The sequence below is a fragment of the Python bivittatus genome, unplaced genomic scaffold, assembly GCF_059951505.1.
Source record: "Python bivittatus isolate LINGU-HERP-01145 unplaced genomic scaffold, Pbiv_v1 ctg000020_np1212, whole genome shotgun sequence".
NCBI classification, from domain to species: domain Eukaryota; kingdom Metazoa; phylum Chordata; class Lepidosauria; order Squamata; family Pythonidae; genus Python; species Python bivittatus.
In genome coordinates this window covers 101,708,924-101,727,276 of record NW_028277030.1, presented here as the reverse complement: position 1 = coordinate 101,727,276, position 18,353 = coordinate 101,708,924, and the positions used below count along the sequence as shown (strand labels likewise).

Sequence of the window (18,353 nt, the reverse complement as noted above, 5' to 3'; positions counted from 1 at the left end):
TTATTATGTGGATACTTCAAGGGAGCAGATTTCTAATGTACTACAAGTCAAGAAACCTTCTGCAATTCTTCTGGCAGATCTCTTTAACAGAATCTTTGAAGTGGGGAAGAAAGGGTGGAGCAGGTGATGGTGAAGCATAGGAGGGTTACAGAAGGAAAGTAACATCTGCACGTAGTTGATGCACACTCCAAAACTCTAGGTCAGTGTTTCTCAACCTCGGCAACTTTAAGATGTGTGGTCTTCAATTCCCAGAATTCCCCAGCCAGTCCACACATCTTAAAGTTGCTGAAGTTAAGAAACACTGACCTAGAGATAAGACAGGGTGATTTACACTGAAAAAAAGAATCATGTCTGGAAGTACCCAGCTTTGTGAGAACCTAGCAGAATGCGACCTTCCTTCTCAGGTTACCAATTGACCATAAGTATGTTCAGAATGTTTTTCTGTTCTTTTAACAGCAACATTGTTTGTAAAGGTACACCGATGAAGTATTTGACTGCAAGGAAGTGCTGGTAAGTAACTGATTGCTGAAATCCCAGGAACAGAGGCCTGTAAAGAAGCTGCCATCCCATTCTCCAGTCTTCCTTGGGGAGTACTAAATGAACTTTCAAGAAGAGATTGGTGCTCTTGTTTCCTTGGTCCTAGAGATCTGGCATGGCACTTCCGGATTCCTTGGTCTGATTCTAACACCTAAACTGTTAATTTCTTTCAGGTCTACCCATCAGCATCTTAGGCTTTTTGGCTTTTTTTTAAAAAAAAAAAAGGTTTTCTTTCTGGCCTTTTCACAATGGCAGAATTACCTATTTACACACACACATGTGTGCACATACCTAAGCACAGTTACATGTTTCATTTATCACTACTTCATTTTGTCTTCTGAAAATCTGAGCCTGAGTCTTTCTCTCACTTTTGATTCTATTTGTACAATTTGGACCTCAGTGTTTCTGCCTTGGGCTGAAACTTCGACAGTTCAAGTGGCTACCATGCCTGATTCAGCTCTCCAGCTCCTTCTTTTGGACTCTTTATACAAGCCTGTCCTAGGGGCCATGAGTGAGTAAAAGAGCTTAAATATTTGTTGGCAGGATCTACAGATCTGGAGGTTCTCCTTTCAGATCTGCACTCATGCTGAGTGGACATATCTGACTTTCACCACTGAAACATGTCAGTGTTTGGACTTCTAAAAGGAAATCAGTCAGCCATGGTTAATGCTCCAGACTTCTACTTTTGGAGGACAGCATGTCTAGTGACATAGTTCTTATTTATTTAACTTGCTATACCACCTGCTATCTTAAGTCTTTCAGTAGCTTATAGTAAAAACATGCAAACACACAATGAAATAAAATCAAGACATTAAAAACAATTAAAATGGGAGATAAAACAAGTAAATTGACAAAGAACAGTTAAAAGCCTCCAAAAAGATGTATTTTAAGGCTTTTAAAAAAGCTAATAAAGATTTTTAAAAAACCAGAGGAAGTTCCAAAGAATTGGGTCGGCATGAGAGAAAGCTTAATTTCAAGTCGCTGACAGATAAACTCATGGCAATTGTGAGTGAGTCATCTTAGAATATCTTAATAAGCACAGAGGTTCATCTAGAGAGAGGCATATGTCTTGAACAGCATAGGGCTTTAGCAATAAAGGCTAGCACTTCATGGTGTCATAACGCTCTATTTGTATTCTTCCTGCCTGTCAAGTTTTGTACCAGCTGAAACTTCTGAAAGATAGTTCTTCAGGGAATGCATTACAATAATCAAGGCTGGAGATTCCCAGCTCATGTATCACCATTTTAAGATCATTATTTTCCAGAAAGAGGCATAGTTGGCATCTCAGTTGAAGCTGAGATATGCTGTTGCCTGTTTTCTCAATTTAAGTAATGAGAGAGAGAGAGAGAGAACGATGTCCAGAAGCATCCCAAAGTCCCTGTTCCTTTTGAGAGAGTGCAATCTCATTCTGAACAGACACATTTCCTGTGTTTCTGGAATTATGGTTCTTTCCAATTAGCGCTGCCATCTTGTCTGAAGTCAGTTTCAGTCTTCATCATCCAGCCCATTACGGATTGCAAGCAAGTATTAAGGGGAGCCACACATAGCTATAGTCACCAAAACAAAACAAAACAAGATCTGTGTATGATCAGCCTATTGATAGCACCCAGCTCCAAATCTGATGACTGCCCCTAGTGATTTCATGCAGATACTGAAAAACACTGGAGGCAGAATGCAGCCCCAAGGGATATGATATAATAGCTTCCATTTTGGAAAGTGAATGTCTCCAAGTGATATATGAAATCTACCTGTGAAAGAGAAACAGAACCATTGCAAATTCATATACTTTAATCCCAAATCTCTCAGTTGATCCAAAAGGATACCATGGTTGATGGTACTGGAAGCTGCTGAGTAGTCAAAAGAACCAACAGAACCAACTTCTTTTAATTCCCAAAGATTATCCATAAGGCCAACCAAGGCCATCTCAATCCAATAGCCCACTCTGAAGTTAGTCTGAAATTATTCAAGATAATCTGCTTTCTCCAGGATTGTCTGCAGGTGGCAAGCCACCATTCTCTCAATGTTCAGAGACTGGTCTATAACTACCCATCATTTAGAAATCCAAGGAAGGGGTCTAGTTATTGCCTTCTCTCAACAAGGAGGCATCCTACTTTTCCTGAGAGAGGTATTTGTGATTATAAGGAAGGCACCTTTAATAGCTGACCAGCTAGAAGTTAGAATCCAAATAGGACAAGAATCTAGAGGAAAAGGTGATGGAATGTACTGTTCTGGGCAATCTGTCCACACTCCATGGTACTGCAATTTGAAATTAATTCAGTCTAACAGCACAATACTAAATACTCCATAGCTAACTCTACATCAAGGGAGGCATCCAAACTAGTCCAAATATGGAAGATTTTATTCACAAGGTTTCCATAAAAACATTAAAACATCTGTATAGTTGGCAGAGGCTTGGAAGGCTATCGGTGAGTGAAGGGATCTACTTATCACCAGCAAATTCAGGAATGTGACAATACACAGATGTTCCTGCTAGATGGGACAACATTCACATGATTCCTGTGTGGCTTGGAAATGTATTGGTAAAGATGGGGCAAGCATCTTTTCTGGGACTGAGTGGGCATACAGGTTTTTGTTGTCCTAGACATCACTAAGCTTTGGAGAGCATGATCAGTTATAAACTGTTGGGACCACTTTCCCCAGTATATAGACATGCTCTGCATGTTCCCATTTCCTATGCCTTCTTTTCTTCTTTTCCCATATTGCTTTTCCCAGCTCCACTTTACCCTTTCCTTACAATAGAAGGTTTTTTCCCCCCTTCTCTCTTCCTTTTTCTTTTATGGCTAAGCCTGCCACCTAGCAAAGGACCTGGTTGCAGCTAAGTGCCTTCTTTCAAGTAAAATGTCTCAGGGTTCTGGCAACAGGAAACCAGATCTTCTTCTTGAAGTGATTCTTATTGCCCATGGAAGAACAAATGATCATAAGGGTATGTTTATTGGGATGGTTTGAGTGTCTTCTTTTGGAACTCTTGTGCTCCCATGCTCATTGCATTTTGATTTCCATTGTGAGATTACTGACTTTATAAACTAACCTGAGCCTGAAATATTTATAGGCAAGACCTTTTGACTTCTCAAGAACTGCACTGGGGACCATGGATGCAGTATCGGAGAGGTCAGACATTCCATTAGTGGACTATTTTAAGGTGAGATAGTGTTCTGCATGAAATGAATGCACCTGCATTCTTCATGGGGAAGATGCTTTTATTCAGAAATGTTGACTGGCATTTATCCTTCATTTTTATTTTGATGATTTTAACAATTTGGGGAGCTGGCTATAGTTGATTGTTGGAAACATCTTTTCAGATTTTGCAGTTAGGCCTCCTGATTAACATATTGTTTGTGGAATCCCTGGTACTCTCTGAGCTTGGTTGTTTGCTTGTAGACATTTCATTACCCAACTAGGTAACATCATCAGTGCGAGTGAATGTGGGGTTTGCTCCATTTATGTACAGTAGCTTGCCCTGCCAGTTTTGGTGGGGGTGTGGTTTTCTCCTTGATCAGGGTATTGTTTTCTGCTTGATTGTCTTCTGTTAATCCCTGCTTATCTGGGTGTTGGCTGCTGGAGAGGATGTGTTCTGGTCTTTTTGTTTCCTTCTTAGCTTTTTTATTGTCTCCTTTGAATGGTCTATAAAGTTTCTATGTGTCTATTGATCTCTTCTATTGGTAGCATCTTGTTACTTAAGGTAGAGCTACCAGCTCTGGACTGCAAAAGTCCCAGATGACCACTAGATGGCAGTACAGGGTTTTCTGCAGCGTTTAGCCATTCTCTAACCATTATTCAAATTTTTACAATTCAGATTTGGTAGCCTTCAATGAAGATGTACTAGCAAGACTGAAATGGGTAGAGCTTTATTAATACACTGTTCCCCACTCTATTAATACATTTGACCCAGTGTCCCTTCTTTCTTTTTGTATAATGGATGCTATTTACTTTCTGTGTGCTTTACATATACAACACGCTGATAGTACAAGAAACCTAATTGTCAAGACCTGGGACAATTTCATGAGGTCCAGAGCAAAGTTCTAACATTGTTCTCCATTAAAATGTGTTTTATGTCCCTGTAATAATCTATAAAGAAAAAAATGCCAATGTCAGTGTGACCACATATTGTGTTGGTGTTCGAATACAAAAGTGCTTGAGTTGTAAGAACTGAAAAATCAATTCTTAGTGGCAGCCTGCCCTAATCTTCATAAGGTTGGAGAAAGCTGTTCTTTGGCATTATATTAATTCTCTTATCTGAATGTTGTTCTTTCAAAACAGTGTCTTGATTAAGTGTACCCGTTCTTCAAGCGTTTCTCTTTCCCACCCTCCCAATACGTTTTAGAGACTGCTGCATTAACAGAAAGTGTCAATCCACCCTGTATGCAGTGATGTTTCTATGAAATGAAAAACAAAGAATAAATAAGTTTAGTGAATATTATTAGAGTTTATTGCTTAAATATATTTGGCTCCACTAACAAAATAACTCATTGAAATAAACAGGGGCAACATCTTTTTTTTTCTTTTTAGTATTACATTATATTCTTATAAAAGGTGCAGATAAAAAGGATGCTACAGGATTTGTACATTTAATTCAGGTATAGAATTAAGTTGACCAACAAATGAGGAGACACCACAGCATTAGAAGAGAGTGACTTGATATCCACACAAAGAATAAGGAGCCCTTTACTGGTTGTGGACGGGACACTCTAAAAACAGATGTTTAAGATTGCTTAAGGCAGATTAGTTAACTGATAAAAGGGTGGGATTCTTCCACTTATTCCTGTGCTCATAGGGGAGAGAACAATAGTACCCCCGTCATCACTTTTGAACATGAACTATTAGGTAAGCCAAAATCACTCACTTGGGTAAGAATCCATCTCAAGTGCTTGATCTAGTCTTACATTCTTGCCTAGAACATGAGCAAAAGGAGAGGGAGAGAAATTGCATATTGTGTAGACGTTTCTACAAAAAGGTAGAAAAAAAGAGTAGGGGAAGGGTCTGCCACCTCGCTAATTCCTCCCCAATTTGGCTTTGAGGCTTAAACATCACCAAGGCACCGGTCAGTGGCATGTGTCACTTACGCGGGACTGACATTGCTTCACACTTTGGATTTGATTGGCAATCCATTTGATCACTATGGCCACCATACCCTACAAAAACAGAATATAAACCATTCTGAGCAAAGAAAAGTGCCTTTCTGGAGAGGCACGGCCCACTTGCGGTATAAGGATAAAAGGGAACATGCCCAGCCCTTGTCTGCTCTGTCCAAGGAGTAGCAAGACATCACTCAGTTTACTCATAATGCCCTGGTGCAGTCTCAATAGTCATGGCTGCAACGTAGTGTACAGACACACACACACAAAAGCAAACTAAAACATGGCAAAATAAATAGAGGTATAGCATTTACAGGTTTCCCTTAAAACATTCCTAAAACTTTATATTTTTAATTAAAACTTTAAAAAAATATTAAACAAGACTGCATACATCATGTACATAACAGAACTGTACAAATGCTCTCCTTTCTCTTCAAACCTCGCAGGATATAAAATTCTCAGCTGCAATTTGGGTTTCAACCTGGAAAGCAAACACAAAGCTACCAAAAGCAGCAGTCTAGCTTTGAGATTCCCCATGACGAAATCCTTCCATTCTTTTTTTCTGCCCCAGATGCAGCACCAGGGCCCATAATATTTCCAAAGGACATGGAAATATCTCACTAATGAGAAGTACCTCTTTTAAGTCACACTGCTACAACTATTTGGGGTGAGAGAGACTTAAACAACCTTTATTATTTCTTAAAGAACTTGGAACGCTTTGTATGACTGGTAGGTTGCTCTTAAAAAGAGAAAAGACTGCATTGGATAGCCATAGATGAATCGGGGTCAGATCTAATAAGCAGAGTGGGCTTACTAGCCAGAACTCTGGTGACTTACTTCTATCACTGCTATTCAGCAATGCCTTTAAAAGCATCCATCTCTGCTAGAAGTGCATCTTCCAGTAATTATTTCTCTATATTGCAGGCATCCCAAATGATTTGCACTTTGAACAACCCTAACTCCCTTTCTTATTTTTGTTAACCATTTAACCCTTGGGTTGCAGTAGGTGTAGCCCTGTTAGAAATAGCCGGATTGCATAAAAAGTCAAGAGAATGTGGAGGAGAAAGAACAAACCTATCACCAAAAAGCCTCAAAAAGGGAACTAGGCTTTGGGAATATAAATGTGTCATTGTGTGAAAATTGTCTAATTCATATCGAACAGGATCTCCACAAAAGGCTTCATCTTGTTATTGGGCCACCTCAATTAAGTCAGGCAATATAACGTTTAAAAAGTTACTGACTTTGTTTGCCCTCTACTATGGCAACCCACAGCTTGGCCTCTTAGCCAGAAAGCTACTGCTGTCGTATCTTACAGTCAAATGAGCTGCTATGTCACTGCTTGAGAACTTTAGCAAGATGTAGAAAAGCAAAAAAGGCACTTGGCATCTCTTCTTTTGCTCAGGACACCAAGGGAGCTGTCCCATTTAAACTTGCTCTGGATGTTTTGATGTAGGAACTATTCCCCCTCAGCCCTATGTGGATATTATTTCAGAGTGAATGTTCTCAGGTTCCCTTCTTGAGAGAGAATAAACTGAGCATAACATGTTACAGCTGTTATCTGCATTAACACAGACGTCAAGGTCCAGTCCTCTCTCTGACTTCTGGGGGAGGGGTAGAAAATGGGATGGAGAAACGGACTTCTCTGCTTCAAGCTGCATGTGGGACATGCACATGGTTCAAGCATATGCCCATAGGGCATCTGTGCAGTTCGAGTGGACTCCTACAGGCCCCAGTTGCTGACCTTGCAGTGCAAAATTCCACTACTGGGGTTATCTTTTAAGGAACTGCCAAATATCAACAAAGAAGAAAAAGCACTACAGAGTCTGGCTGAAGAACCTCCAACAATCTACAGTAAAAAAGAAAGAAAGATGGATTTAAGTGGATTCAGGTCTGCTGTTGCTATTTTTATTTATTTCCAATGCATCCATGCTGTTCTTCCAGGCCTCAAGCCCCCATGAGATGGCATCTTTATGTGATTCGCAAATGTCAGCAATAGCTTCATTTAGTCAAAGAGAAGCCATGGGCATCTGGGAGACAAGGGCCAATGGACCTTGCCAATTATCTTCATGACAGAGAGAGAGAGAGAGAGAGAGAGAGGCTGCACTTCAGGTGGGGAGTGGGAGGTAAATAAACTCCAAAGTTATCAATAGATCTTACCTCTGAGAAAACCTGGTTTGAACTGGGATCCTTTTATTCTTTTCTTTTCAACTCCTATTTTGGATCATGGAATTCAGCTCCAACTATTTTTTTTTTTTAATCTCTGACAATCTGAAATAGACGTTAGAGGTCATGGGAAGTTGCTGCTAAATTCCATCAACTGTTCATGGGAGCTGACGTTTCCCAAGTAAAGGAATGACTCAAAATATGGCAAGCCCTTGTTACAAATGAAATGAATCTTATCGTTAAGTGTAATTCTATTTTATATTATTTTTAGATACGCGCCACAGAACCTATACTAAACCGGCCTAGACTGCAAGATATTGCTATGAAAAGATTTTCTTTCTGCAAGGAATAGAATTGAAACCACTGGGCCCTACAAATATCCAGTCCAGATTGCTGTAGATTTTACAGGATAGGTGAAAAGATGCTCCAGGACTTTATCTTGTAGAACCAAGGATGTAAATACCAGTAGTTAAAAAAGAAAAAAACAATCAGGCATTACATAGCAGAGGTTGGGGACAGAAATCAAATTTCGGACTCTCTCCAACTATCACGTGAACTTCCTTTGACTGCTTTGTCTCATAGAAAAAAATGGTCATTTGTTTATTTGAACACAGATTCTCCCTGTTTCTGCTCCAAGTACCTCATTGATAATTGGGACCCTCCTCAGGCTCTTGCAGGGTCCACTAGTGCTGACAGCCACCTAGCTGAAAGGAAGGCGATTTCTAATGTTACCCAAGGTATTATAGGGCACAGTATTTTTTCTTAAGTGTCTTCCAGATATCAGGGTTACCTCCCCACCATCTAAATTGGGGGATGCCTGTGTCAGGAATGGCCACCTGAGAACGCCATGCTTATTCAAACATGTAGTCAAGTCTGTTTTCTCTTTAGCCTGGTTCCTTAATGCAGTAACAACAAAGGCCATGGCTATGTTATTAACACACTTATATAAGCATGGATCAGATTATACTTTATGGGAAAGAATGGAGTCACAGATGAAGATTTTGAATTGGAGTATATCTTATCTGTGGTATATAAGTTCTATAAGGTATTTGGTAGTACTGAGTGATATAACTCAATGTTTGTTGTTTTGAAGAATGTGTAATCTTGAGATTTGGGGGTTACAGCAAGGAAAATGGGCTTGCCTTTCACTATGGCATGTACTGCTTCAGTCTCACTTGGATAGCACATTGCAACATACATGGTGTAATGCTACATTTCTACCAAAGGGAGCAGCCAGAAGCTTGATGTAGCATTCACATTTTCTTTAAAATATCTAATTGATCATCCTAGAGAATCCCAAAACTACAACCCTGTAAATCTTCAAGAAGATTTAGGACCAAATCAGTCAGATCTGAAGGAAAAGGAAAAGGAAAAGGAAGGAAAGGGGACTTGGGTCAATTTGTCATGTGATGAAGGAACCAAAGAAATCAATGTTTCTTAAACATGTTTCTCTCTGGACCCCTTCTCATTTTTAAAAATTATGGAGGATCCCAAAAGAGCTTTTGTATGTATAGATTATATTTATCAATATTTACCATATTAAAAATTTGCATTCACCACTGCTTCTCATGATTGTTTGATGGGATTTTAATACTGTATTATTTTTCAACATAGGCTGGCAAATAATTTTGATTTTGAAGACCCCTGAGAGGGTCTTGAGGGACCCCCAGAAGTCCTAGGACCACACTTTAAGAAACACTGCTCTAAATGATATTTCCAAAAAAAGGAAGTCCTACAACAGAGATTTTTTGTAAAAGCAAATCATCTTCCCTATGCATGTAATGCAAAAATGCTGTATTCTGGAATGTCAGGAACAGGGAAATTCAGAACCAGGGCACTGAAAACCAGGGCATACAAAAATAAGACAATTATTTTCAAAGATTTGAGCATTTTTGTTTAGGGTTCCCAACATTCAGCCCAATATTTGTTAGGGAATCATGTAATATTGCTTGAAGGGGTCTGGTTAGACTGTGCTTGAGAGAGAGGAATTTTCTACTTTACAGAAATAAACGTGAATCTACACAACTGTTTCATATCAATAAAAGCAGGTAATCAACGTGATAATTGGAGCATCTTTTATAATCCCTGGAATTCTGTGGACTTGCACTCACATAAAAGCTTTTTCAAAAATCATCTTAAACTTTGCCTCCATGTTTCTCACACTCAAGGTTACTCCATCTCTTTTCCTGAGGTCCCGTTGAGAATTGATGAACAACTGCTCAATTCATAAGATTAAAAAAAAAAACAACAACCCTCCTATACTGCATAGTTCTATTAATGTACAGCCATGTAAGAACAATGAAACAGGAAAGTATTATTTGGCTCTATGTGCATATTTCTGTTTTGGCTGTGCATATCAGACAATTTATTATTACATGATAAATTGCTTGTTTATTTATTTATTGCCACTGCAAGAGTTGTTTTCAGATGCACTGGGTAATCAATCTTTGGGTCTGACATTTATTTTAATTCTTTGTCACTCCTTCATGATGGAAAACCCTTGAATGTTCCAGTCATCTACTGATGCATTGTGCTATTTTTACAATAACCTAACATTGTGAAGATGTTGTTGTTGGAAGTGTTGTAGTTTCTGAGAAGGCCAGTCTATTAGAATGAAAAGCTTCCATACCAGTTGAGTCATGGCTTCCAATAAATGACAGGATTCTCCTTTTCAACTATCAGACAAACCATTTGTGTATTTTTTTAGTTCCTATATCTTATTAGTTCAAATAATTCAGGTTACTGTGCTATCAAAATAATGCAGTTTTACAAATGGAAATACTGCTATGGCCCAAACCCTTTCCTACTACATTGCTTAGCAATGATAACTGATCAGGTTCAGGTTAATGATGATCACTCTTAGAGTATGGTTCCTCCTATTTTCTCACAACTTGGTATAAAGATTCAGCACACTTCCAACCACTCAAGTGAAAAAAGTGAGTTTCCCAAACATTTTATCCATCTCCGAAACAGTAGCTCTAGCTACTTCCTCTGACGCAACATCACTTGCTTGGCATAGACCACTAAATACCAGTCCTTGAGACCAATGTCATATTTCTCAAAGTCAATGGCCTTTTGGAAATCTAGTGGAAGAACAGAACTGCAACACTATAATACCACTCACTAATTCACTCTTGAAGGCAAGCCAAACCAAGAATGGCAGGAGAATTCAGAACCATCCTGAGACTGTCTTGCATTTTCTCAGCAAGTTGCAGATTTTTAAAAAATGTGTACACTTTGGCACATGATTCCCCCTACCCCTACCCACCCCAAGTAACTGGTGCAAAAAGCCCCCAAGATTTCTGTTCTGTCAAAAGGGCCCAAGTGAAGTTGTAGTAGAAGCAAGAAGGAATTCCATCAATCAAAAGGAAAGTTTTGGAGACAAATCCTTTGGGCACTAGAGAGGCACTTTTACTACCATTCCAGATTATGTCAATATGGAAGAGAGCAAGACAGGAGAATAGGTTCATCCTGGAAAAAAAGCCATTGGCACTAGATAAGCTTCCTGCAGAAAGATTTCAGACAGTCTCACCATCTTGTTTGATTCTTGGTTGCAGCAGTCATGTTTTTGCCATTTTCTGTAATCTGCACACCATCCATATTTAATAATTGAGCTTTGTTACTGCTCGTTCTCGGCTTGTCTCCAGATTTTGATTCCCTGAACGCTTACGGTTGCGCTTGAGCTTTGATAAGTCTTTGTCAAAAACTTCACCTGATCTCAGTGCTGACACAAGATCGTCAAACTCTCCTCCTCCTTCCTCAGAGATACTACCAGCCTTTGCTTTCTTTTGACGCCGCTCTTTCTCTCTCTGTTCTTTAAGCTGTTAAGAAATACATACACATTTAATAAATATAGATTTAATATTGTGGCTGACTGGAAAGTGCACTAAGAAAATGAACAAAGCTTATTAATAATAATTTTAAAAAGACATTAATAAGTAGTTGTTTGTTGGGGGGCTCATCCTAGATTCAGCTATTCATTGGGATAATTCAAAACTTCAACATTACAAGAAACTAAATATAACTTTTTGTGGATCAGACTAAAAAGCTACCTAGCCCAGCATCCTGTTTCTAACGGTAGCTAGCCAGATACATCTAAAGATGATAGCTGTCTTACATTGTTTGCTTCCTTGGTTTGGATTTTATGGAGTTTGTTTTTTCCTTTCCCTTGCTGTTTTGAAGCACTGTGCTATTTATTTATGTAAAGCATTTTTAACCTGTTCTTCCACTGAAAGAGCTCCCAGAGTGACTTACAAAGAACAAGAATAAGACAGAGTTTGCTCTCTGGGGTTTATAGTCCTAAACTGAACTTTTAGCTGCTTTTTCTCTGTTTGTTAGGCACCCTGTGGGTTTTGTAAATAAATGTAAGTAACACTGGATTCTTAACATTACCCTCAGAACATGGGGCATCTTTAAATGTTGGGCCTGGAATGAAAGTATGCAAAAATGGAACTGGAAAAAGACCTTTGGTAAAAGTGACTTAGCCTGCAAACCACATCTGTATCAACAATGGTTTCATTAAAGCCAGCAAGACAACTTTGGATTGAACATAAACAATTTGTGAATTATTCTGGAAACTACTTAAAAGATCCTGTGAGGTAAAGTAATTAGGCTGCCAAACTAAGTCCAAGAGTATCTAGATTTGTATCTCCTTTCAGACTCAACCATTTTTTCCCTAACTTATCTCAAGTACATACTGGGAAGATAAAGGAATGGTAGAGAAAAGGAGAGAAATTTGTGACTCCTTGAAAAAAGACTAAAATAAAAGTCTAATTAGATCTTAAGGATGGTTTTCAGTGAAGAAACAGGGCAGCTGCTTCTATTCTAGGCTATTCCCCATGGGATTAAACATTTAGGAGGAATAGGAAGAAAGAAAGAGAATTCCTACTACTAATACTGTGGGTATAAGGATGTGATCTTGAGTATACTGATTTCAGTAGATGTGAGATCCCACTGATTCAAGTGTCATCAGTAATATTATGGCAGATCATAATAATCACACCTTGGCCACCCGCAGCACAGAACTGGGAACAAACACCTCTCATTTCTGAGCAGAAGGCTTTGCCATCTTTTCCCATACTGGCTGGCAAGGAATTCTTCAGCAATTTCAGCCTTTGTAAAACTATTCACTGTTGTTCTCCATTTAGGAAGCTGAAAAGTCCTAACATTTTAAGCTAGGAACAACTGTAAGTAAATTCACTGTTAAAAAGAAATACCTGTTGAACTTACTGGAAGCAGACCTCCCTCTCTCTACACATTCTGAAATGTATCTGACTGAATGTTGAGGCAAACAGGAAAGTACTGGAGCATAGGATAGAAACTCCATTCTTCTATGGCTGGAGTGGCCAGTGCAGTTTAAGTTTCAGTGTTGATAGCTTGAAAGGAGCCAAGGAATCCTGAGGAGCTATTCTAAGATTAAGACATTATAATATTAGAAAGAGAAATTGGTTCACGTGAACCTCCAGGAAGCCAGGAACTAAGGTTCCAGAAGCATAATCAGCCTTGGAAAAATATGGATCCCACTAGAGTGAAAAGAATCAGCTCTGCAGAACAAGAAGGCAGCATACTACAAGCTATAGTATTAAAGAAAGCAATTAAGAAAAGACATTGATTAATTACAAGACAAGTTTTATCGCATAGGAGGTAACAGCTATGTAATGAAGATTTGTGACTGGATTTTCTGTATCTTTACATTTTGACCATTAGAAATTTGAAGGGGTAGAGGGAGGAACTGATAGCGCTTTGGTGAAGAACAGTCAACTTCTCTGTACCATATCCTCCAAGAAAAGCTCCTATCTCCTTGTGGCTGCTACTGGCTAAAATTCAGAAAAAAATGTTCTAAACCTGTATCTTCATTTTCTTGTGCAGTTTGGCTCAATCCAACGCCAAATGCTAGTAACTTCAAGAATGGAAACAAGAGGTTTAGGAGAAGAGAAATATTGTGCCACAGGAAGAGGAGGGAATATGTGATAGCCATGCTTAGAAGAAAGCAAAGTTGTGTTTTTTAAGGCTTAATATACAGCCAAGAGCAGTAAATGTGGGCAGGGAAACAATTTCAGGTACAAAAAGGTAAAACATAACATGGTTCCTGAACACAAACTGAATGCTAGAACAGTCAGGAGTCAGAAGTGCAACTCTCCAGTAACAATATATTAGCCATTCTGATGCCAGAAATAATGTGCAGTAGATGAAAGTTTAAAGATGTATGAAGATGTAGTTCAAGGAAAAAACAAATAGGATGTTACGAACTACAAAAATAGAATGCAGTATCTTTTGGCAAAGAATAATTTTAATCATAATAATATGATTATAACAAAATAAAATAATAATTATGGAAGTGTTTTCCATATTTCTCATTGTAAGATACTGAATCCTTCCAGTGTTTTCTCTGCCGACTTCTAAGTTCTTAAGAAAAAGACCTTGCATTGTCCCTACTGTCTGCAGGATAACCTGAGGTGGGTAAACATTCCATATGAAAAATGGCGAAGAGATGCATGGACCTATGGCACTCAGGACAAAAGTGAGGCTAGAGAAATGTGCAGTACTTAAAGAAGGCAACACGTAGAAGAACCCAAGAAAGGCAATGATACAAGCCACCTTGTGAACTGGCTTGTGCAAAATTACACTGAAAGAAAATATAACCTTTTGTTCACACTGCCCTTAACTTCCCAAGACATTCTGGAAGTCATTTTTTCTGAAAAAAATCACTTTTTTACTCTAACTTTTGAGTCCTCACCATAACTTCCATGCGTGCCCTGCGCTCCTCCTCTTCTTTCTTCTTCCTCATATTCTCCAGATCTTGCTTAGCTTCTGTAAATGATTGCAGGAAGGTGTCAAAGATGCCAAAAAATTCATCTGGCTGCATCCTTCCCTCACTCTCTCCAAAATGCTTCAGTGCTTTGGCATACTGTTGAAGAAAGGAAGAAAAATTTCTGGCAATTAGAACTAAAAGGAAAAGAAAAAATACTATCATCTGTTAGCGGAAGTGTTTAATATCATACAGACTATAAATTTTGTATTTTGTTTCTCTCTTGGAGACTCTTTCAAGATTTAAAAACCAAGCACCTGAAATCCTTAGTATTCAACAAGGATAAATGAGACATTTGTTCCATCCAAACTGTTATGTGGATTTATTATATTATATTATATTATATTATATTATATTATATTATATATTATTTATTATAATTTTGGAACTGACCGAAGACTGGAATGTACCTGTTCATCAAACTGCACTTTCCTAAATTTTGTGATGCAACTTAAAAATATTATCTAGAAGTACACTGGGTAAAACCATGCACAAACGCCTGGATTTTAATGTGCAATTTCCCTAGATTAGGGAAAACTGCATAGGAAAATGCATACATTAAGAAAAGCTTCCAGAAAAAGAATATACACTTCAGAAAGATAAGATGCTAAGCATTATCAAATGGACAAATGTGCAAACACTTAGACTGCTGCAGAGCAGTTTGGGGGCTTACTTAGCAGAACACATAAACAATCCAGGACTGGTAGTAATACCATTTTTTATGTTAGACTGGACAAAAAGTGGAGGCACCACAAGTAATAGGCTTCCATTTAGCTATAAGAAATCTTGAAGCTATCAACCATGAGGATTTAGCAGTTTTCTTAATTTCTGTTTCCATCATATTCACACAAAACAATGAAACAGAATGACAGAGAATCCTGGTTTATTATGCATACTTTCCAGTTATTCCTGTTTGTTCTTCTAGTGGGTGAGCAGCTAGACAAACCAGGAACTCTCTGGCAAGAAAGGTCTAAAAACTAATTCCTAGTTCATTGCTCCATATAAGCAGGGAACATAAATTCTGGCTTGATGGAAAACTGACAGCCCAAGGCTATCCATTCAGACGTGATGCTAAACCATTTCTTTTGGATGATGCAGACTAGTGAACATGACTCTTTTCTCTTTCTGACTTGCAGAGAACCCATAAAGATACAATCACATCAACAACGTCAATGGAACTTGGTGAGGACTTTAGAAGTTTGGGTATCATTCCACTTTGGGACTGTTTTTAAAATGAAACATTTTAATCTCAATAAGGAAACAGTAGAGATGTTGGCCAATGCTTAGACAGCATCTGACTTTGTCCAAGCTCTTTCCCTTCCAGATACAAACCTTCAAAGCCATTATGGGATCTTTACAATTCAACTATAGCCCAGATCTAAATCTCAAACCCAAAATCTAATCTCCATGTCTCACACCAACAATCATCAACAAACAGCCATATTATTTTGTCTCTTTGATAGGAATAGTAAACCTATGAAAGAATGAAGGCTGCCAGCATTTGGAGGGGGAATAACAGGCTTGTTTTTAGAATTTCTAAATACCATTATAAATCAGTGGTTATTCAAGCAATATTTAAAAATGAAACCTCAATAAGGCAGAGTTTACATGACAACTTAGTAATTTAGCCGCAGTATTTTTGAAGAAATGCTACTAAATGGATGCTTACTCATGGATAATATATACCTTTAAACCTTTAACTGTTTGAATGTTGACCTCTGCCTGGCACTGAGGCTACAGTGATGATGTGTTCAGTGATCTGCCGATGTAAGCTGAGAAAGAAAGTCCCATCTCACAAATTCTATTAGATCTTCAATGGCTTCTATGATGAAATTACACACTGGCAGGTTCTGTCAACATTGGAGTTAGTGACCCTTTTCCTTCTACTGCAATGCAATTCTGTAGCTCAGAAGGCCTGCTAAATTCTGGTCCCTCTTTTTTGTTAATTCACTTCTGTTTAACTCTACCAATCCAAAAACAGTTTTCTCTGTTATTGTTCAGCTCTGGATATAGCAACAGTCCTTCTGCATCCATGGCTCTTGGTTCCTCTCCTTGCCGTTCCATATCTGTATTTTTGCCTGATTCTTTCCCTACAGCAATTTCATTTCCCCAGTACTCAGTAAAAATCCTTTGGGAATTATTAAGATGGCCATCAAACCCAGACCTTTAAATGTATTGCCTGGTAATATGGATGACATGCCCCTTAATTTTGTAACCCGAGAGATATAAATGTAGTTTTGTTAAAATAAATAATTTTTCTCCAAGCTATCACTCCTTCATCTTATGACATAATAGGCCTGTAGAGTTCAGTGCCAGCAACCCTCCTACCACCAAACTTTCCAGTGACTTCCTTTTTGCCAAAGCAAATAGTTTAGGCAGTTGTTCATTTTGTAAAGTTGTTTCAACAGAGGTGGAAAGAGGAACAGCAGCGTTCAATCACGGATACTATGCCAATGAAATTAAGCGGCTGCAGAAATACCATTAGGAAAGGAAGTTTTAAAGAAATGAGGGAAGGGGTCTTCCCAAACTAGAAGGAAAACACAATTACGGAAAATGTGCCAGAGTGCAGAACTGTTATTTGAGGTGGTAAAGAAAAAGGATGACAAAATTTAAAAAACTTTATTGAGTTGAAAAATATTAATTGCAAGAATTTGATTTTTTTTTTAAGTCCATGCCTTCCCATATTTCTTCTTGATTTAGATATCTTTTACATATATCTGTTGTTCAGCAGATTTCAGTCCTTTTGGTTCTCTCAATTTAATGGCTACTGCAAGCACAATACTTCCCAAAATGCACAAATTCAGCTGCCTTGGAGCATGCATTGGAAAGTCCAAGAGGAAGGCAATAGTTTCATGTAGCAGTTGTGCACTGATTGGGTACTTGTGTCAAAACTGTTTTGACATATGCACACATCAGGAGTCAGTGCTCACTGACAGTATCATAGTAAAGACGTTATACCGAAGGTGGACTGAAATTTGCACATTAAAGAAACGTAAATTGACTGCATAATAACATAATCACACCAAAGCTGCCTAATGATCTCTGCTCTTACAGATCTAACCCATGTTTTAATCACAATGCTTTGGCCATGTACCTTAGCTTTCAACTGATGAGAAGGGATCTGTCACTTAAGTAGTACTACTCGGAAAGGGAGCTGGGGGCACATGGATAAGCAGGATTAACAGCTGCACAAAGCTTCCAAATGTATACAGCTGAACATGCTCAGAATCCCTTCTCAGACCTTCATGCTCAACCAATAGAAGGTCGGGGGGGGGGAGCCAATGTGTAAGAGAATATGAAGGTCTGGGGCTTATGTTCAAATATGGTTTGGCTCCTCTATTTAGTTTTAGTCCTTGCACACACTACCAAAATTCCTGAATAGGGGGAGCTAATCTGTCTTTGGTCTACTGATGATTGCAAGCTTTCAGTGTGCCCTAGGAGCAAGGAAATGTTTCCATCCCTGTTTGAAACCAAATTTTCAAAAATATACTCCCCCACCATATAGGCCTTGGCATTTATTTTGCCAGATCCACATACAGAAATAGATGTAATTCCACTGGTAATGCTTCCTTATTAGCCTAATGACCAAACTTTGTGTTAAGTGCCATTTCCATTGATAAAAATCACATTTGTTGTGAGTGTTCTGTTGCTAAAACTCAAAAGGAACAGTATTGTGGAAGCTCTACAGTATATAGTCTGGCCTCCATCTTTACTGGCTAGTTGCAAAAGTTTCTGTGGCAGAGATAACGCTC

At 38.5% G+C, this 18,353-nt stretch overlaps 1 protein-coding gene across 8 annotated transcripts in view; it reads right to left on the bottom strand.

The window, feature by feature from the left end:
* Positions 1-4,961: 4,961 nt before the first annotated feature.
* Positions 4,962-18,353, bottom strand: part of DAAM2 (dishevelled associated activator of morphogenesis 2) — a 232,472-nt gene continuing 219,080 nt past the window's right edge. For all 8 annotated transcript variants that reach the window (XM_088145491.1, XM_088145498.1, XM_088145510.1 and 5 more), the window contains 2 exons: positions 14,530-14,700; positions 4,962-11,614 (listed from right to left, as the gene is read on the bottom strand). In XM_088145491.1, the coding sequence (XP_088001617.1) occupies positions 11,396-11,614; positions 14,530-14,700 (390 nt within the window). In that variant the 3' untranslated portion in view covers positions 4,962-11,395. The remainder of the gene's footprint in view (positions 11,615-14,529; positions 14,701-18,353) is intronic.